This window comes from Ctenopharyngodon idella, chromosome 18 (assembly GCF_019924925.1).
Source record: "Ctenopharyngodon idella isolate HZGC_01 chromosome 18, HZGC01, whole genome shotgun sequence".
Classification (NCBI taxonomy): domain Eukaryota; kingdom Metazoa; phylum Chordata; class Actinopteri; order Cypriniformes; family Xenocyprididae; genus Ctenopharyngodon; species Ctenopharyngodon idella.
The window spans coordinates 16,603,419-16,626,211 of record NC_067237.1 but is presented as its reverse complement, the minus strand read 5'-3'; the positions used below and the strand labels follow the sequence as shown (position 1 = coordinate 16,626,211).

The window sequence follows — 22,793 nt, the reverse complement described above, 5'->3', positions numbered from 1 at the left end:
TGACGATTCCAACATTTCATGCTTTATCTCTTGACAACCAGCACAGAAAGGAAGGGGCTGTTTGACCGCAGAGACTGAGGACATTTTAACCCTTCCACTGAGGCAGAAGGATGTTTTATATAAACTTGCATGCCCTCAGAAACAAATTATCATCCTCACTTGTCCTCTAGGTTGACGCGAATGTCCCTTCCATCACATCTGCATCTCTGTGCTTGTATGTTTTACACAACTTCGAGAGCAAAATGTCAGGGTCTTTTGCATCATGTGTGCTCACAAACACAGTATTTGCCATCTGCAGGCTTTTCTTGTCACTCTTGCTGTTATGTTCACGATGCTCTGATTGTAATAGTTTCATACTTTCATTGCTTCAGGTAAATGTCAGTAAAGAAAATAGAACAATTCTCACTTACTTCATCTGAAATCTGCCCTCCAAATGTCACCCAAGTGCCTGTAAAGGAAAAAGAAAGGACGAATTGGGATATTTCTAGCAAAAGCACTTCATTCTCATTTAATGACTGTTTGATTATCACATGGAGAGCAAAAAGGTCCAGGGGACCAGAGAAAACCTGCTCATCTGTGTTTTCTGTATTGGTAGGTAGGTACTTTATTGATCCCACATGGGAAATTGTCAGATTTGTCCTCCACAGTGCTCTACTAACTATGCAATTAAGCAGCCAATTCTTTTTCGACCATTAAGATTTTCATGTGCAGTGCTGCTGAACCAGTACAAATTGCCACATGTAAATGAAATAATGCTGCAAATAACCACACAGTTGTGCCATATTTAGCTCAAACAAAAAGCAATTTTGGCATTAATAGAAATTATGGAATGCACAAAAAATTTCACAGCTAATACATGCAAACAATTTCAAGTTTAAGTTTAATTATTATTAAATATTCATAAATTCATTATTAATAAATGTCTACATCTCCATCTTAATTTCAAATGAATTCAATTCATATTTATGTAGTAAGCAAATTGGTGATGTTTAGACCACTGTCAACTATTAATAAAAGACCATAGCAACTGGTTTGAGAGTTCACAAGTGATCATGCTATGCGTTTGCTCCTTATATACTTAAGATTTTGCTCCTCTCTATTCCCCAGGTGCTAAAAGTAAATGACCCTAATGAGGATAAAGTAGTTTGGATAAGGGATGAATGGATAAAGGGAACATGCATAGTAACTTTCCCAGTTCCTGTAATGCAGCATCTACCTTAACCCCTGCGGTTCTACTCGCACTGCTACGAGCAGGATTCGAATCGGCGTTTCCAGCATGGGAGGCGGATGTGCTAATAAGGATGCTAAAGACATCAACTTCTAGCGTTAGTTACTAGTGCGCCTCTTGTGGCCAGATGAGTAAGGTTTATCAGCTGGCCTCTGGTCCACTCACTCCCATCCGGGTCACGGCACCAATGTAACCTCTCCAGTTCTACTCGCATTGCTCCGAGCAAGATTAGAACCGACGTCTCCGGCATGGGAGGCGGGTGCGCTAACAAGGACACTAAAGACCGTAGCCCCTAGTGTCAGTCGCTAATGTGCTTCTTGAGGCCAGGTGAGTCAGTTTTATTTGCAGAGCTATTTACTAGCTGGCCTCCGGTATACTCACTCCCATCCGGGTCATGGCACCAATGTAACCTCTCCAGTTCTACTCGCACCGCTCCGAGCAGGATTCAAACCAGCATTTTCTGCGTGGGGAGCAGGTGTGCTAATAAAGATGCTAAAGACAACAGCTTCTAACGTTAGTTGCTAGTGCGCCTCAAGGCCAGAGGAGTGAAGTTTACTTGCACAGCTCTTTACTAGCAGGTCTCCAGTACACTCACTCCCATCCGGGTCACGGCACCAACATAACCCCTCCAGTTCTACTCACTTCCCTCCGAGCGGGATTAGAACCGGCATTTCCGGCATGAGAGGCAGGTGTGCTAATAAGGACGCTAAAGACAACAGCTTCTAACATTAGTTGCTAGTGCACCTCTTGTGGCCAGGGGAGTGAGGTTTACCTGCACAGCTTTTTACTAGCTGGCCTCCGGTACACTCACTCCCATCCGGGTCACGGCACCAACATAACCCCTCTGGGTCTACTCGCATTGCTCCAAGAGGGATTCGAACTGGCTTTTCCCTCATGGGAGGTGGGCACGCTAACAAGGACACTAAAGACCGTAGCCTCTAGCGTCAGTCACTAGTGCACCTCTTGAGGACAGAGGAGTGAGGTTTACTTGCACAGCTCTTTACTAGCTGGCCTCCATTACATACCGTCTACTAAAGTGTATCCACTTTTACACATACATTTCATTATATTGGAACATTTTACAAGATTTATATTCAAAAATCACCTCACCACCAAAATATTTACTCAATCACAAATGTAATAAAAAGTGCGACATTTGAAAAAGTGTGATCAGGCTAATTATGGTGTCACTCCAACTGAATTATGGATCTGCTGTTATCCAGTTACTCGCTCCAGCAGTGGGAACCTACAGCGGAGAAGCTTTACCTAGATCTAACAGCTGCAGATTCAGAGAAAATACTCCAAAGAGCTGTAAATCCAGGCCAGCAGAACAGAAGTTACAAGCTCAGCCAACAGAGCTTATAAATAGCAGCTGCTGTCTGACTCAGAGATGTAATGCTGCTGTGGTCGTACAGTGGAGAAGACCCTGAATTTACGGCACATTGCTTATGTAGCACCAGGATATTGGGAAACGTTCTCCGCCTCCGAGGCTGTTACGCTACGAGTTTTAATGAGGGATGGAGATCTATTTTAGCGCAGGGAATTATCATAACTTTAATCCTGCCCACTCCCTCAGTGCTGCAGTGGGGTCAAGTAAAGCTGTCCTATATTTAATCGCACTCTTCTACAAAATGCTGCTGACATCAGCAACCACTTTCCTATTTCTAGATATCCCAATAGGAGGATTTAAAAAAGCAAAGCAGTAATATATGGCATTTGTACTCCAGTGAAAACACTATGGCATTTCAAACCCATGTGACTTACTTTCTTCCATCGAACACAAAAGGAAATAACTTAAACAGTTACTCATTTTAACGCAATTACAGATACAAGTATGCAGAAGCATCATAAAAGTATCATATAAGCATCATAACTGTAGTCCAAATGACTTGTTTGCTATATTCTGATGACATTAGCTTTGGGTGATGAATAGATCCAAATTTAAGTCGTTATTCACTGATAATATTGCTCTCCAGCGAGCTGAACTTAAGACCTGCATCAGTCTGATTCATGAACGAATCTTTCAGACCAGTTTTGTGAACTGGATCAACTGATGATAAAAAGATGAAGAATGAATCTTTCATGAACTGACATCGCTACTTCTCTCATTACCTGACCTGGACTTCTTACACAAAGCTATTGTATGACTTGGACATCGTATGGATCACTTTTATGGTACTTTATGGTGTTTGTTTTATATATTGACTTCATTTTTACATTCGTGAGGTTGACAGCCCCATTCACTGTCATTATATTGACTATTTGACAGAATTTATCATGTTGGTTAATCTTTCCATTAAATTTATTTATTTATTTTTGGTCTCTACAGTATGAAAGATTGTTTCCGCCATGAAATAAAAAATAAAAAAGGTAACTGCGACTTTATATCTCAGACATCTGACTTTTTTTTTCTCAGAATTGCGAGATATAATCTCCCAATTTTGAGTTATAAAGTCAGAATTGCATGATATAAAGTCAGAAGTTTGAGATATAAAGGCAGAATTGCGTGATATAAAGTCAGAATTGCATGATATAAAGTCAAAAGTTTGAGTTATAAAGTCAGAATTGTGATATAAAGTTAGAATCGTGAGATATAAAGTCAGAATTGTCAGTTATAAAGTCAGAATTGCGTGATATTAAGTCAGAATTGCGAGTTATAAAGTCAGAATTTTGCGTTAAAAAGTCAGAACTGCGAGATATAAAGTCAGAATTGCGAGATATAAAGTCAGAATTTTGATATAAACTCGCAATTGCGTGTTATAATGTCCAAGTGTAAGGGAAAAAAGACTGACGTTTTTTAACTTTTCTCAGAATCAGACTCGCAATTCTGACTTTATAACTCGGAATTGCTAGTTTAAATCTTGCAATTCTGAGAAAAAAAGTCAGAATTGTGAGATGCAAACTCGTAATTGTGAGGGAAAAAAAGGTCGCAATTACCTTTTTTATTTTTTTATTTAGTGGCAGAAACAAGCTTCCATACCCTACAGACGTCTAAACTCAAAGTAAAAGTAATTTTGGTAACACTTTAGTGTTAACTAGTTGCTTATTAACATGCATATTAGTAGGATATTGTCTGTTTATTAGTACTTATAAAGCACATATTAATGCCTTATTCTGCATGACCTTATTCTATATCCCTTAATCCTACCCAATACCTAAACTTAACAACTACCTTACTAACTATTTATAAGCAGTAATTAGGAGTTTATTGAGGGAAAAGTCATAGTTAATAGTTAATACTGAGAATTGGACCCTAAACTAAAGTGTGACCGTAATTTCTCACAGGATAAGAATTATGACTTCCACTTATCGAGAACAAAACCAGTCATTTCCACCTAGGATTTCTTAATCATAACTTTCATTATCAGTAAATACATTCATATGCGGCCTTCGTTTCTACTTTGTGTTTAACTTCAGCTGAGGATAGAGATGTCATATGCGGATATGAGGCAAGGTCATTTTAAGAAGGACAGAGGTCCAGCGGGTCAGTGACATGCAGGCACTGTGCTGATGGCAAGAGCGAAATTGTGAAAACAAGGGAGCAAATTAACTCCCACTAGAAGTCAGATATATGATGCGCGAAGCAAGCATGTCACTTATGGGAAGGACTGACAGCGCTTTAAGCAGCAAGAGTCCTCCACACACAGACAAACTCAACATTTCACAAGAAGAGGCTGACAGGCGGATGCATGTAAACACATTCTGCACTTACTTTTCAGAGTGCAGAAACATTTGATTAGAATATATTGTACCTCTGCCTGAGAAGTTCGATTTCCCATCCTTGACCTTAAACTCATAGCATTTATAATTAAACAGGCTAGTTCAGTAGATCATCCATGTGATTGGCATCACAGCTTTGGGCAGCAAGGTCAGTATGACTGTGCAGAAATTCATTGTTAATTCTAAGTGTCCTCTTGCTCTCTCTCACTCTTCCTCTCCTGGTGCATTAGTATTTTGCTCCAGCACCCCGGATGTGTCAGCTTTAAAATGTTAATAGTCCGGTGTTAACCTTCTCTGTGTGAATTTTCTCTCCGTGTAGAATCATTTTGATGGATTTTCAGAAGAAGACTTTCCTGAGAGTTCCTTCAAACCAGGGTCAGAAATGAACTTTTCCCTTGACTTTTATGTAAAATACTTAAATTTAACCAATTAGAATACTATAAACTCTTACCAATAAAAAATCAACACCAACACAAAATGCAAAGGTGGAACAGAAGCTGCATCTGACATGGCTTTTGTTTATTTACAGAGTCTGCTTGAATTTGTATTTACATGTACATGCATTTACACAACAACTGCATAATGGAATAGCCTAAAGTATATAATAAAAATTAAAAAACAGGAACTCATTACAGGGTAGGACTGCAATGACAAACATTATTGTTGATTTTTGCTCTTGATATTGTAATAATGATTGATGTCGATTAATAGAATACATAAAGAAAATGTTTTCGTGTTTGGCAGCACATCATATTCTGGCTACACAGACAAAACTAGCTAAGAACCATGAATTAGTTTATAGCTTTTTACGCATTAGAAAATCAAGACTTAGCAATGGTTATTTTAAACTTTTTATGTACGGACAACAATGTTGTCAAAAAAATCTCCATTCACACAGATCAGCGAAAACAACTAAAAACACTGTATTCTGCCGCCAGGCCAGTAGTTAAACATGACCACCGTTTTCACAAATTCGTGTTTTTGTAGTTTATCTAGAGACGATAACACTATTGTTTTCAAAAACTTGCACTTTGAAACCCGTTTTCAAATGTTTGTGTTTTCAGGCCCCCAAAACGCTGTTGTCTTGTAAATGAACGGCTAAAATGCATTAAAAGTTTTCCGGTGTCGTATAAACGGCCCCTTAATGCCTTTGATTGGCCATTGCATTCATAAGCTCAACAGAAACATGTGTGAATGATTAAAATGGTGCAAAAAACACAACGTGAGCAGATCTAAATGTAATCCCACAATCAACACTTTTATTAATTTTCACATTTCACTTTGCGACAGCCGTAATAGATTTAATTTATTGTGCGGGGCATTTTTTGCCCCCACATCTTGAATCTGGGGGCATTTTAGTTCTTTTGCTGGCATTTTTACCCCAAGCCTGCATTAATTTCTGACCCTGCTTCAAACTGACCCTTGAGAAATGAGGAGAGTGTGAACTAAAGTGAAAACAGTCCAGAGTTAAATACTGAGTACTGACTCTCCTCATATTCACTGAAGGTGCGGTCACATTAGTGACATTTCGAGGTAATTTTGCAGACAAAATATGTTCATTGTCAAAAGTGTAGAAGTAACAGAAATAGTTTTTCAAATCAAGAAGCTTTCTGTTGGTCAGCAGCACATAAAGGAGTGACCAACTTGAACACAAGCGAAATATGAGTGGGGAACGTATTCGCCCTCACACGAAACTCTCAATCGCATGATTCCAGTTGAAATGCTGGGATTTCTCACACAAAACAACACGGTAAATACTTTTGGTACTTTATTGTTAGTGCATGCTAACAAAATATTTTGTCTTTAAATTTGGTTAGATATATTGTCTTTTATGGATAGTTGTCTAAGTGAAAAAGTGTCATGCATTTGGCTAAATGAAACATTTTGTGTATTTTGATTTTGTTGGCTAGACTTCATTCTTCATGCCTATGTATGTTACGTTACATCACGTTCAAATCCCTGCAGTTAGGCAGATCCATACGCAGTTAATGTAGACACTATATGGATTACTTTTCTAGAAACCTCAGGACAGTGGCGGTCAACCTATTAGGTCCTGTCTCTTGGTGGCGCCTCGATTTACTGCATAGAATGAGTGTGTAATGCTGGGGAAAGTTTAGCTGCTCCCTGGCCACAAATATGATGTGTTTATATGAATAGAGATTTCAACTGGGAATTCCGGTAACTGCTATTCATTACTGTCTACACCCTGGCAACGTAAACACCATTTATAGCAAACACTGTGAAAAATATCTCTGAAATTAAATTTCAGAAATTTAAATTGAAACATTTAAAAAAAGAGATTTTACATTAAAAAAAAAAACAAGTAAAATGGCAATAATTCATGGATTAAATATAAACTATCGTTCAAAAGTTAGGGAACAGATTTTTAATGGAGACTAAAAGGACAGGTTACATTATGATTTCTTTCCTTAACTTCAAATAAATTGAAAGTTATAACTTTAACTGTAATGTGTATATTCTGTTTTGATGTTAGTTTGCATCGTGTGTTGTCTGTTTGACCTAGTTTCCCAGTGTTTGACTGAATCCATTCACCTGTTGCCTGTTAATTAACTCATTAGCTCTTTTGGTTGCTCTGTGTATTTAAGAGTTTGGGTTTGTTCTCTGTCCACTATTGTTTGGTTAACATGGTTGTGTTTCTTCACTGTTCCCTCTTGGGATTTATTATTAAAGACTGTTTATTCTTTTGAATTTCCTTCATTTTGTGCTCACTACAACCTAAGCGTGACATTAACTTTATATATTTTTAAACTAACTTACTATTAAAACTAACTATATTTGTTTTATATGTTTTAAAGATGCATTCATATCCATATTTAAATCAACTCCACACTCCATCTAAACTAGACTTTACTCAAAATCAAATCAAATTCACCAGAAAACCCTTTGAACCTGAAAGGATTGCACTCTCCACTGGATTTTATCCCAATTCCCAAAATCATTTCAAGTTGAACCTGCCAAATCAGGCAAGACCGGCACTCACTGTTCGTGAAATCACTGTTCTAGTACATACCTCAAGAAACCTGCAAAGGGATCAAACTCTTCCCTCTCTAAACCACAAAAAAAAAGATTGTTGAACTGCACTTTAAGTCTGTCTGTTAACCTCAGCCTGAGGGACGTGGTTACAACAAGAGCTTCAGAAGACAGAACTTTTACCGTGATGAAATTCTGAGGTGTTTACAGAAACATTTCTGAGCCTCTGAAACTTTTTCATGAGTGACGTTTTGAGGTGAGTCAGATTCCTCCTCAGGGTGTGGGAAATGTACCAAAGGCCAATGTGGGAAATAATCAAACATTTCTTTTTTGTGTGTACATTAGAGGCATTTAGAGGCAGACCTAGAATTTACTTTACAAACTATTCACTTTACAACTACAACCAGCTGGCAGAATCTCTCCAATTCAATCAATGAGCAGATGGCAACAAGTAACAAATAACCTGGGAAAAGAAAAAAGAGAAGGACTGAAAGAAATACGGGGAATTCAATAACTTCTTTGCTTTCATTTCCACCTCATTAGCCTTGATTGCACTACTTTAGGGAATTGCCAGCATCCCCATGTCAGTTTTGTGCTCAAACAGACCATTGCTACAGTAAATCCCGCATATCTACACATTATAATAACACGCTCACACTGGCAACCTGGGGAGCGTTTCCTGTACGGTGACATAACACTGCTTAACCACTGTTCATCGTTAGAGAAATTAACTATGACTGTGGCTGCATCCGAAAACTGAAAAATGCTGCCTTTGGAGGACGCATTCTAAGGAAGAAAGGCATCAAGTCTGAATCTAAAGTAAGCTTCACTTCCTGTCTCCTGAGATACCATTATCTGATCGATTTTTTTGAAGGCAGCATAGATGTATCCTTCGCTGCCTTTGATATCCCACAATCCTGTGCTTTCCATTCTGTGACAGTTAAGATAAAATATAAAGATGGCATCTGAAAGTTGCGGTTGGTGGTCAGTTTGTGTATAAATATACATTTTTGACCATTGTTTTCCACTTTTGATGTCATTTCTAGCGAGAAATTACTATTGTAGTACTTAAAGGATTAGTTCACTTCAAAATTAAAATTTCCTGATAATTTACTCACCCCCATGTCATCCAAGATGTTTGTCTTTCTTTCTTCAGTCGAAAAGAAATTAAGGTTTTTGAGGAAAACATTCCAGGATTTTTCTCCATATAGTGGACTTCACTGGGGTTCAACGGGTTGAAGGTCCAAATTGCAGTTTCAAAAGGCTCTACACAATCCCAGACGAGGAATAAGGGTCTTATCTAGTAAAACAATCAGTCATTGTCTAAAAAAAAAATTAAAGATTATATACTTTTTAATCACAAATGCTCATCTTGCACTGCTCTGCGATATGCCACGTATTACATAATCATGTTGGAAAGGTCACAGAAAATTTCATTTTCAACTTCAAAATCGTCCGACATCATTGTTTTACCATTTTTTGTAAAGTGTGTTTTTCACGTTTGCTTTGTAGACACTGGATTGGTATATCTGACTACGTCACGCGTGACCTTTCCAACGTGATTACGTAATGTGTGGCATATCACAGAGCAGTGCAAGACGAGCATTTGTGGTTAAAAAGTATATCTTTTTTTTTAATTTTTAGAAAATGGCCAATCGTTTCTCTAGATAAGACTCTTATTCCTCGTCTGGGATCGTGTAGAGCTCTTTGAAGCTGCACTGAAACTGACATTTGGACCTTCAACCCGTTGAACCCCAGTGAAGTCCACTATATGGAGAAAAATCCTGGAATGTTTTCCTCAAAAACCTTAATTTCTTTTCGACTGAAGAAAGAAAGACAAACATCTTGGGTGACATGTGGGTGAGTAAATTATCAGGAAATTTGAATTCTAAAGTGAACTAATCCTTTAAATATTCACTTAGTTATCACCAAAGCTTGTGCTATTTTGCTGTAGATCATTAAACCATTGCTCTGCCTCGGAAATCTGTCCAAAATTAGTTTCGTGAGCCTTCGTGCGCAAACGCTGCCTGCAGAGTCACTGCCTGATAGGGCAGCGAGGCAAAAAGTCAGCTTCGGATGCAGGAAACACAGAATCGCTGAACTATTGCTGCGTTCACACCATGACGTAATTAGCGTAATTACGAGATGACAAAATTTACAGAGATTAACACTGGTAATTCTACACTATCAATGCCTAAATGAATCTGAGGTGGTACAGCGGTCACATGGCACAAGTCGGAGCTCTCAGAAAATTCCGAGCATATAATTTGTAATTACGAGTTCTATGAAGCTTTTTACAAGCTGGAATCTCATAATTATGGTAATTCCGCCCATGAGAAAGCTTTTCCAGGGGATATAAGAGGCTACTGAACCTTTCAATCCAATGTCAATAAATCACATTTTCTGTTGACTAAGAGAAACGACTAAAGAGCTTATATTTAAAGGTCTTGGTTTTTAATAACATACTAGCTCGTCTGACCTGCTCTGCAGTGTCATGGAGGATTGTGTGAAGCTGTCGGTGTACTCCTAATGCAGTTTGGCAGGGTCCGCGGCAGGCAGCCGTCTCTGAGCGTGCTCCCTGCCTAAACATTGGTGTAGCACCACCCGTTCTGTGCACTTGTGGCATTATGAGAGATAGCCAGTTGGCAGCATGCTGACCTTTGCATGAGACGGCTTCCTGGACGGCTGATCTCAAATTTGCTCGTACAAAAATCCTCCTGAACAACTACACCTCCACCAACTCCAACTATCATCTTCACTCAATCTTTTCCTGTTAAACTGATTTCTTTTGGCTCATGACAATTAATGAAATTCGTAAAATAGAAGTGTGACAAACTAATGAATCATCCATTTCTGTCACCTTGAAAGAAGTACTGATATTTATGTAAGTCTATAGTTGTTCGTTGAATAAGGCTGTGAGGTAAGTCTGTTCTTTTTCCTCTTATATTCTCCGAACAAACCCACACAGTCTCTCTGCTGCACACTTAACCTGCCTCTATATTTAACTCATTCTGTTCCTTCTCTGCAAGAGAGTCAGATATCCTTTCACTCTCTAGTGTTTGATTTGAGAAATCAGAGTTACATAAAAGATTCGTAACTTGTGGAGGCGGACATGACCGCAGTCTCACCTCGACCTGTCTGCTGTGCTCTGCTGGAAATACAGACGTGACACAGCACATGAGCCATCCATTTGTCTCACAGAGAGATATGATTAACAAACACTTTATATTACTGAAAATGATATTCGGAGATTTTACTACTGAAAAACCTGTGCTGTTCTCAGTTAAATACAAGCTGCATGCTTCCACTGTTCACATTTGAATTGAGCTATTTTCTGTCACTCATAAACGACATGAAACAGCTTCTTCATTAAAAGGACTGCAAATATGTTAGTACTGAATAGTTTTTGACTCAAAATCATTCTTACCCTGTAGTGGATTTCTTAAAAAGATGGTGCCGAATGTTTTAGACCTGTGGTTTTCAACTGGTTTACTTCAGGCATCATGTTTTATGGGCAGTAGGATAATTTTTTTTGTTATGAGAAACAGCCATATTCATCTGCACAGTCACACAGAGTCAAAGCACAAACAAAACAATGCTCTTCTGCAAAATGTATGCAGTTTTTTTTTTTTTTTTTTAAGTGTACCTTTAATATGGTCTGGGTCATATTTTATTTTACTTTGCATATTTCATGGTGTTTGAGGATGAAGACAAACCAAGCAATCTGTTGGAATCTGCCTAATTTGGCTAGTTTCCACCAAGTGACAGATGAAATCTTTTTAGTGGGTTCTTCTTAATGACCCATTGAATCTGTTTAACACAGTGATTAGTTCAGGGGTGCGTTTCCCAAAAGCATCGTTAGCCAACTAACATTGCATGTTCCATCATTACTAACATAGTTCAATGAATTGGTGTTTCCCGAAACCACTGTTAAAACGAACATTCGCAAACTGCATCGCAAACTTGTGTGGTTGGAACGACAGCTCTCGAGCTGTGATTAGAAGTACACTGTAAAAAGTAATACGCTATATCTACTCCATAAAATTTTGGCAACAGATTACAAGCGATATCATTAATTAAATTCAACAAATAGAATTAAGTTAGAATTAATCAAATGAATTCCTTAGATGCCAACCATTTAAAATGAGTAAAATTTAAGTAAAATTTAAACAAAAATAACAGACAGACATCAAAGATGAATTAAGAACTCTTTATTTTTTATTGCCAACATTGAAGACACCTGATGATAACAAGCAGAATCACTGAAGCAAAGAGAAACACAAGAATAAACAGAGGTTTAGATGTTGATGTGGATTTGATTGAAAATGTTTGGTCACTATTATTGTGATCAGTGTTTCATTTAGTTGGGCAGCTTGACTCTGCTTTTTTGGTCAGTTTGTGGGTTTTTGTGATGGTGTTTTCTAATTCACATTTTAAATGGTTAACTTTTAAGGAATTAATTTTATTAATTCTAACTCAATGTTTATATGTTGAACTTTAATAATATTGCTTGTAATCTGTTGCTATAATTTTATTGACTAGATAGAGTGTATTACTTTTTACAGTGTATAGTTTCTTGTTTTTATGACATGTGGACTTAATAAATCATTATCTTGAGCAAAATAAGCAAGCTGACATTAAGTACAATGTATCTCTTTTATTTCGAATATATACAAATGTCATTAACATATTTTAGTTTGTCAAAAGATTTTAAGCACCGTTTTTGAAGAGTGTGCATGTGCGTACGTGCTCTGGTACGTAAGAACGAGCCTATGATTGAATCTGGAAATAAAGCAAAATAACTGAGAATTAGAAAAATGAGAATTAGTCCTCAGATGCCACGTCCGTAATTTATAGCAAAAAATCTAGCATTAATTCAATCTCAAACGGATTCATTTAAAGAAGTTATTACTCCACGTTTCTGATTCTGCAGCTTATTTTTGTGGGGTTCCTCAGGGAACAATTTTATTTTCTTTATATATGCTTCCGCTTGGTTTTATCTGTCGGAAATACAATGTTGCTTATCATCTTTATGCAGACGATGTACAACTTTATCTTCCACTGAATGCAGGTGATCGTGATGAGTTAGGTCAACTGATGACTTGCTACCACGAGATTAAGTCATGGTTGGCACAGAATTTTTTACAGTTAAATGAGGCTAAAACCGAATGCCTCATATTTGGCTCTATTACACCGTCCTTACATACACTACCCGGCTTAGTTCCTTCTGCCTCAAACCTGGGAGTGGTCTTCGATTCGGAGCTTAAATTTAATAAGCAAGTAAACTCTGTGGTAAAGGCAGGATATTTCCAGTTAAGAAATATTGCAAAAATAAAACATTTTTTGTCATTTGACGATTTGAAGCGTGTTATACATGCACTTATTTGTTCAAGATTGGACTATTGTAATTCATTGTACTTGGGGATTCCAGCTGTTCTATTGAATTGTCTTCAACTATTACAAAACGCAGCAGTTAGACTGCTGACTGGGACCAAGAAACAGGTTAGTGTTTCTCCAGTGCTAGCTCATTGCACCGGCTGCCGGTTAATTCATTTCAAGGTTTTATTGTATGTTTTTAAAGCCTTACACGGTCTAGCTCCTGAATATATTTCGGACATGATCCAAGTTTATACCACGACTCGGCCTTTGAGGTCATCACAAAATTTTTTATTAAAAGGTCCCTAAATCCCGCCTAAAGTCCAAAGGCAACCGTGCCTTTTCAGTGGCGGCACCTCGCCTCTGGAACGACCTGCCACTGGAAATTAGATGTTGTACATCATTAGGTCATTTTAAAACACTTCTAAGAGGGCATTTACTTGCCCGGGCAATTGTTGTTAGCTAGTTGGTGCATATCTGATGGTTTTGTGTAAATGTCATGTTTGTTCTTATTTTCTTTTTGCTTAGTTTTGGTTATTTATTTTATGCGATGTTTTAATGGAAAGCACTTTGGTCAACTTGTGTTGCTTTTAAATGTGCGATACAAACAAACAAAACATTCCTTTATTTTCAATGAATCTGTTCTGATCTTTCTGGAGGACAGGTTACATTATGAGCACTGATTCATTTATTGATGCAACAATGCATTAAAAAACAGATAGTCATTTTATTTTTTCATTAAAATCTACTTAGTGATTTTGTAATTTGCATTTAGCAATGTTTTTCCCGTTGTCTTGCCCGTGACGGTATCAAAACAGCCCTGCCACCCACCTGTTGCACACATATGATATATGACAGATTTATTCTGAGCTCTGTCACTTTTTATTGACAGTAAGATGGAAATCATTGGTGAGAGAAAGAGAGGAATGGGATCATGACCAGACAAAGGCCGGATTCAAACGTGTGCCTCCTACTCAAGCCTCGCATTCAGAGCTATTTATCTTCCTGGATAATTTTAGATTTAGTAACACGCATACACCGTAGTGCTCATATTTTAAAAGACACACACACACACACACACACACACACACAGGCATACGGAGTCCCTGTAGCGTTGGCCTGTTTCACACTGAAAGCTGAGTCTGCCTTTTTTCGTCTCTGAGGTACCGATGCTGACTGGCCCACTCCGGTTACTGAAGTTCAGCTTTTGTAATTGCTTTCATATATCCCACTGTTCAAGTCCCAGTCCTCCTATCCCAGACATCAAGAGCCAGATTGTGTGTGTGTGTTTGTGAAATCGAGAAAGTCAGCGTGGTGTCATGATTAATGAACTGTTAAACCGAACCCTGCAAAAACTGTGTCTGATGATACTGCACCAAACACATACAGCATGTGGAAATATCTTCTTTGATATAATGTAAGACTTACCCAGACCAAGACATGATACTCTCAATCCAGATTTCCCAAGGTTCCTAGACAGACAGAAACAGAGAGAGTTATATTAGACTGAACACTGGTGTCCTTCTGACTTGAATTCTCAATGTAAACTTCGACTGAAACATACAATGCACATGAGCGCAAAAGTGTGAATAAAACAGAATGCAGTTCATAACACAATGCGAACATACATTCTCAACATTACTGTAAAGGACACTGTAGGGGAAAAAAAGTCTCCTTTCATTGAGATACTAATATAGTTTTTATTTATATTTTGAATTAGTTTTTATATTTTCCATTTTCATTTCAATTTTAAAGTTCAGATCAATCAGAAACATATTACAACTTAAATCTGCACAAGAATGTACAAGTGAATTTGAACTTTTTACCCGCTAGTAATGTTAGAAGTTATGTTGTGAATGTCTTCTTTCAGTAAAACAAGGAAAATGAATAACATTATATTGTTATTACAGCACAACAAACACAGTTTGTCAGATGTTTTTTTGTTAAATGTGTTTAAATTAATATATAAAATCTTTGAATATTATGTTTAAAGTCTTGTCAACTAAAATGATATTTGGTTGACTAAATTTAGATGCCATTTTATACTCTAAAAAATGCTGGGTTAAAAACAACCCAAGTTGGGTTGAAAATGTACAAACCCAGCGATTGGGTCGTTTTAACCCAGCGGTTGGGTTAAATGTTTGCCCAACATGCTGGGTAGTTTTATTTAACTCAACTATTGTTTAAAAATGACTATATGGCTGGATTAAAATGAACCAAAATATGTTGGAAATTAAAAATCAGACACATAATTACTAAAGGCAACAATAATAATCAAAAGGTGAACATTTATTAATAAGCAATTTAATAAATGTTTATTGTTTAATTATTATTCATTAAACTTATTAATAAATGTTTATTTATTAAACATATTAATAAATGTTAATTTCCAACATATTTTAGGTTCATTTTAAGCAAGCAATACAGTAATTTTTAAACAATAGTTGAGTTAAATAAAACTACCCAGCAGGTTGGTCAAACATTTAACCCAACTGCTGGGTTAAAACAACCCATTCGCTGGGTTTGTCCATTTTCAACCCAACTTGGGTTGTTTTTAACCCAGCATTTTTTAGAGTGAAGTTAAAATGATTAAAATTAATTATCAAAGGATATTTTTTTTTTATCAAAGACCAAAAAAGAAAAGACAAAAAAAAAAAAAAGAACACTGTTTTTAACATTTTCCAAATGCCTGTGCTATCTGAACAATAACATATTGGTTTAATCAAGAAAGTTTAGGGTACTTTTACATCACAACGATTTACCAAAAATGGAAAATATTTTCACACGGATCTGCGAAAAAGACTAAAATTGCTATAATCTGCTGCCAGACCAGTAGATGGCAATGTCACTTTGTAAAGAAACACTATGCGCCTATAGTCTGAACACATAATACGCATGTGCATGACATCACCGTTTTCACAAATTTGCATTTTCGTAGTTTACATGGAGATGATAACAGTATCATTTTCAAAAACGTGCACTTCAATAAGTTTGGAGTTTCAGGCACCAAAAATGCCATTGTCTTGTAAATGAGCGGCCAAAATGCATTAAAAGTTTCCCATTTTTAGTTGAAAATGGTGTCATGTTTTTATTTTATTTTTTTATTTATTTTTTTTTTTGTTTATTAAGATCCCCATTAGCCACTGAAACAACAGTAGCTATTCTTCCTGGGGTCTCCTCAATATTCATTACATGCTTTACTTATATTTTATTTTACCATTCACACAACTGCACACATCATGTAAACTGACCCTTAGATGAATGTGAATGCTAAGCTATCTGTTAGCATACACTCAGTGCTCTCACATCTCAATATTCCATAACAAGGCAATTTCTGAATGGCTTTCAACTAAGAAAAAGTCATTTGGGTCTAGATGGTGTACAGTAGTTTCAGAAATCTACCAGCAAAGGTTAACTGACTCATTCAAACTCAGTTCGCAAAGACATTACCAGGCATATGAGGAGGTTATTAACACCACAGAAACACAAAAGCACACTTGCAATGTGTGTAGAGTACGTTTCTGGTTGTAGTCTAGCACAACGCCACTTAGCTTCAGTAATGTACTGTGCTAAATCCTACAAAACATGGGAGCAGAGATTTTATGACTCCACAGCAAGTGTGAAGACTGTAAGGACAGCTGTGCGCACACCATGAACCGGATAAAAGGGAATTCATTGTTTTTAAATTATTGATAGTGTGTTGAGATTAGTGACAAACTTTGCAGGGAACACAGAAATGTGCTGACAGAGAGAGAAAATGAGGATGAGCAAGAGAGAGAAAATGCAAGCGGGTGCATTCTGCAGCGAGAGTGTATTACCTCTGTGCTACTATCAGTATTCATTTATTTCTCTGCATCAAGGCCAGAGAATGAAGGTACAGGATAATAACAGATTCACCGTGCTGCAGATACTAAAGCTGCATCTGTGACAGATTACACACGGCTAAAGTACAGCACCAGACAACTTACACAGCACCTTCTGTAATATACAGCCTGACGTTACTATTAGTTTCCATGGATCCATCTGTCAATTTTTGACACTTCATAACAACATTAAGTTGAAGAGTGTGACCGAGAGATATTACAAATCATCTTTCAAGACCCAGACTATGGTGGAAAGAAGCAGAAACAATGACACGACTAAAGGCTTATACAATATTTGTTGTGTCTCTGGATTCATTGTGTATGTGTATGTATGTGTTTGAGTAAAATTAACATTTTTGCTTTATTCTATTAAGTATTGATAACATTTCTTCCAAATTTCAAATTAAAATAGTCATTTAGAGCTTTATTGAAAAATATAACCAAAAAATATGTTTTTAGTTCACAAAAATATTAAGCAACATTTTTAACACTTATAACAATAAGAACCATTATTAATAACTGAGCACCAAATCATCATATTAGAATGATTTCTGAAGGATCATGTGACTGGAGTAATGATGCTGAAAATTCAGCTTTGATCACAGAAATAAATTACATTTTACAATATATTAACATGCAGTAGAAAACAATTTTAAATTGTAGTAATATTTCACAGTACTACTGTTTTTACTGTATTTTTGTTCAAATAAACGCAGCCTTGGTGGGCAGAAGAGACTTCTTTCAAAAACAAAAAAATATAGCTGCAATTATCGTGGTTCAAGCGCTTTAAGGCCTTTAAGCACATGCGTAAAAAGGTATTATGTTTTAATTAGCAAGCCTGTAACCATCTTGATCATAGATGGAAATGACCATTCACAGCAAATACAGGCAATTTACCATAGGAAATATATGAAGAGTTTGGTTTCAAAACACTATAAATCCATTTTGATAAATTTGAGTAAAAAGGTGTTTTCTTTACCAAGATTGTGGCAAGATGAAAACCACTATTTTCTGTTTCAAACTTTCACATAGCATTAAAAATTCAAATCTACATTTTGATTTTAAAAGGTTTGTTATAAAAACTGATTATTTTTTCCCCAAAATCCATGGCACGTTTTTTCAAAATGCAATTAATCCATCAATATAAAAGTTATTTTTCATATTGAAAATACACAACAAAGTAAGTTGATTCACATATATGACAGCCTCTGAACTTTGCCAGTACTAATCTTATATACAGGTATTTTACTAAAAATATATTCAGCCGTCGCTCCCAAAATGAATTGAACGAGTCATCTTGTTAATGTTATAAATGAATTATGTCTCCGTTTGTCATTACCGATTAAAGAGTATCTGGCGCCACCGCATGGTTAAAATAAACACATTTACAGAGTACATTGATATTAAAAACGGCTTTTAAAAACTGTCCATGATTCAGTTTTGGGGGCCGTGACAGAAGTTTGATGCTGTCGTGAAACAAGCAACAGCCGGCATTTTTCCTCTTCCCGACTCGAGTGCCTCATCTTTTTAATCTCCTCACGTAAATGATTACATTTCGATGACTTGCATTTCTTCCCCACCGCAGAAACCACCACAGGTTCATCAATGCCGTCAAAATTATTCATTTTTCTGTTTTTGTTGATCACAAAGTACAAAGCAGATAAGGAAAACTAGGATGCCGGGTGTATTCAGAGCGCCGCCATTACTGTTTACAGTGCGTGGAATGGTGCGCTGTGATTGGTTGAGCGGATATCGCATTCTGCAGAGAAAGGAGACTGGCGTTTGTCGCGTTTTGGAAAGAAAGGGAGAAAACATGACAGAATAACATGACGGATATCGCGTTTTGCGCAAAATTAATAAATTACTTTTCAATACCAACCAGATACAATACTGATTTTGGCGGAAACTCAATTTTTTTTAAAAATTTGGAACCAAACTCTTCATATATTTTTTAAAGCTTTTTAGCAGTTATCGAGGTTGAGCCAAAAACCTAGAACTAGTTCACCAAAGTTGATTTTTAAAACAATCTCTAATATTTAACGAACGATTCGATGGACAGCGGCGGTCCTAGAGGCAAAGTTGCTCAGAATGAGTTGTTCTACCATGTGGTACGAATGTTGTGGAATTTTTTACGCATGTGAAAAATGCAAAGGTGCCCCCCAGTGGCCGATTTCTTTCGAAATTCTCACAGGCCTCTACGGCCATGAGTAAAACAGGCCCAGCGAGTTTCGTTCTGATCAGCCTCCGTTAACCTTGTCTGATAGCTGCTCAAATTTCATTGGCCGATGGCGGCCATGTTTTTTGAGATACATCAATGTCCTCATAGACAGTAATGGCACCTTGGATAAAGACACTGCATGCCAATTTTCAAGTCGATCGGACTAACGGTGCAGTAGTTATTGCCATTTTCATGTTTTTTTCATGTTATAGCGCCACCAAATGGCCAGTTGCCGCATCCTTTTTCACGCGACCACAGAATGAGCTCTTACACAGGTGTGCCAAGTTTGGTGAAAATATTTCATTCCGTTCACGAATTATAGCCATTTTAGTAAAAGTGGCTCCACCCACTTTGAAAGTTTTGGCGGCCATTAGGGACCGTGAATCAGAATTTTAGCTTTTTTTTTGACAATTATTGACAATCAAATTCTGGAGTAACTCACTGCACTGGTTTTGTTCCGATCACGCCTAAAACCTAGGACTAGTTTGCAAAAGTAGGTTTTTCAAAAAATCCAAAATACCCAAAAACTTCGCCTAACGGTTTAGAAGTTATGAGCCATTTCATACTTTTGACTGCTGTAGCGCCCCCGTCAGGCCGATCGGGGCGAGCCTTGGTGACGTTGTAGTTGGTGTGAGTACTACCAGCCCTCAAAGTTTTAAGTCTCTATGATTTACGGTTTGGTCTGCCCGATCACTTTAAGGGAAGAATGCTGATCCTTGGAAAATTTAAGTTACAATAGGGTTTCAGAGCTACACACTTGAGCCCCTAAAAATTATCCCAAACTTTTGACCGGTAGAGATAGTGTGTGTGTGTGTGTGTGTGTGTGGTTATATATACACATGTGGTTGTGCATTCTGTAAGCCTCTGGATGAATTTGTATTTTGTAACTGACAGCACTGCAGAAAAAGCTATCTATCATTTAAACAGCAAGAGGACGAAAAAATGACTGGGTTCCAGTGAGATTGAGAAATCTGTTTAAGATTACATTAAAGACAAATGAAGCATTGCGTACTGCAGAATACAGAGGAGCATGACCACAACAATGACATAGCTCAAGTTCAAGTGATGTAGGGGACGGCCTGTAATGTATAATTCTGTGTGTACATCTACAATGTGACTGTCAGTCAGTCTACACAGACAATATCAAAGCCTCCAGAGGCCGAATGTAGCTCTTAAAGCAGCACATACACAACATATGAGTTTGTCTCATGGTTAAAGTGAGGATGCTTCGTGTTTAAACCTGCGAAGTTAAATAGAGGTGCTAAAATCAGTAGAGTGAGTTTAAAGGATGAAATAATCAGGAACTCCTGCAGACCATCTGGTCAGCGGCTCTGAGGAGATCGAAGGAGTTACTGCACCAGTAGCTCTTTTCAGCAGTCTTGCACTGATCGCTCGACATGTTTCACAATGAATAATGAATGGAGTAAAGCAGCTGTATTGTTCTCATGCCAAACAGCATCAGAAAGTATTGTATAGTGCAGCGATTCAAACTAAAGAACAGCGACTGATCAATTAGGAGTGTTTCTCAGAAGACTGCTCATGTGAGATCAAGGACACCCAACTCCTCACATTACAACAACTTAGATTGTAGTACAAAACACACACATTCAGATATACATTCTACTTTCTGGATGCATACAAAAAAATACCACAATTTCATCTTGCTGTCTACAAGGAGTATATGAAAAAAAGTTTTCTATTTTTTAAATGCAAGTTATAGATCTTATTTTGAATGATTCATCAATGTGTATGTTTTATTTTTATACAATTTAACTGGGTTTTTCTCCCATTATTAAAGGAATAGTTTGCCCAATAATGAAAATTATCCCATAATTTACTGACCCTCAAGCCATCCTACACTGTAAAACCCAATAAATTATGGTAACTCAAACCATTTGAGGAAACCGATCGCCTTAAACCATTTAAGTTTTAAAACGAATGAGTACTGTAAACTCATATAAGTTAAATGTACTTTTATTTTAGTGTTGGTTTAGTCAATCATTAGAGTAAACTTAAAGATTTTAAGTTTATTCCACTCATTCAGTTTGAATTTAGGTAACAAATCTAAGTCTTAACAACTATATAGCTACTTAAATGATTACCTTAAATGGTTTAAGTTAACCAAACTCAAAGTAATAAAGTTACATAAGACTAAGCAAAAACTAACATTGCTACAAAGCAATGATGACAGAACAGTATATGACTTTCTTCTTTCAGCCACACACAATCAGAGTTATATTAATAATATCCTGGCTCTTCCCAGCTTTTTAAAGGCATTGAATAGTGCCCGAGTTTTTGAAGCTACAGAAAGCGCATTAATCCATCATAAAAGTAATCCACATGACTCCAGTGGGTTAATAAATGCCTTCTGAACGAAGCGATTGGTTTTTGTAAGAAAAATATCTATATTTAAATATCATATACTCGCGTTCAGAGAGTCAAGTGACCTCTGACCTGACATATGACGTAGCGTAAGCTTAGGTGAGAATTGACAAACACTGAAGCACAGAAGATTGAGCAAAACAAAACGCCCATCACAAATTAGAAGTCTAAAATGAGAATTTTTAAAGAAAATCGTCAGAGGATTTCGATATAAGAGTAGAGGAGCTACGTCATAGATCAGAGGTCACACTTCCGCAGGAACTCGACTCTCCTGAACGCGCGTACGGCTGTTGCCGGAAGCCAGTGATTATAGTTTATTAAATAACCATGGTTATTTTTCTTACAAAAACCCATTGCTTCACTTCAGAAAGCTTTTATTAACCCACTGGAGCTGTATGGATTACTTTTATGATGGATGGATGTGCTTTTTGAGCTTCAAAAACTCGGGCACTATTCAATGCCATTACAAAGCTGGGAAGAGCCAGGATATTATTTTATGTACCTCTGATTGTGTTCGTCTGATAGAAGATAGTAATATACACCTATGGCTTGAGGGTGAGTAAATTATGGGATAATTTTCATTTTTGGTTGACCTCTGACCCTTTAAGTCCGCTCAGACCCCGCCATTTCACTATCGCGTATCATTTTTGAGCATAACAGCTGCATTTCAAAATCCAATCAACAAATGATGAACAGAACCAAGTCCTGTCCTACATTTTTCCCGATAATCTGTTACAAATGGATGAACGTCACAATACAGGAAAAAAGATCTATCACTATATATACTGTATCTTTGTTTCATTGAGACTTTAATAGTGTATCTGTTTTTGTCTTACCAGTGAAAATATCAAAACATTGTATAATATTATATATAATATTATTTTATACTATTTTGCCTCTAAGCAATATAACTGACATGTTTTGGCTGTCATTGTATTAGTGTAGCAGTTTCCCCAAACCAGTGGCATGCAGAGGTGGTCTGAAATGAGGAGATACAATTCTATTTTCTAACATA

The 22,793-nt window shown here is 37.0% G+C and overlaps 1 protein-coding gene across 4 annotated transcripts in view; it reads right to left on the bottom strand.

Moving 5' to 3' along the window:
- The window catches only part of kcnab1a (potassium voltage-gated channel subfamily A regulatory beta subunit 1a), a 124,930-nt gene that overhangs the window by 24,447 nt on the left and 77,690 nt on the right, over positions 1 to 22,793 (bottom strand). For all 4 annotated transcript variants that reach the window (XM_051870656.1, XM_051870654.1, XM_051870658.1 and 1 more), the window contains 2 exons: positions 14,744 to 14,787; positions 411 to 448 (listed from right to left, as the gene is read on the bottom strand). In XM_051870656.1, coding sequence (XP_051726616.1) covers positions 411 to 448; positions 14,744 to 14,787 — 82 coding nt within the window. The remainder of the gene's footprint in view (positions 1 to 410; positions 449 to 14,743; positions 14,788 to 22,793) is intronic.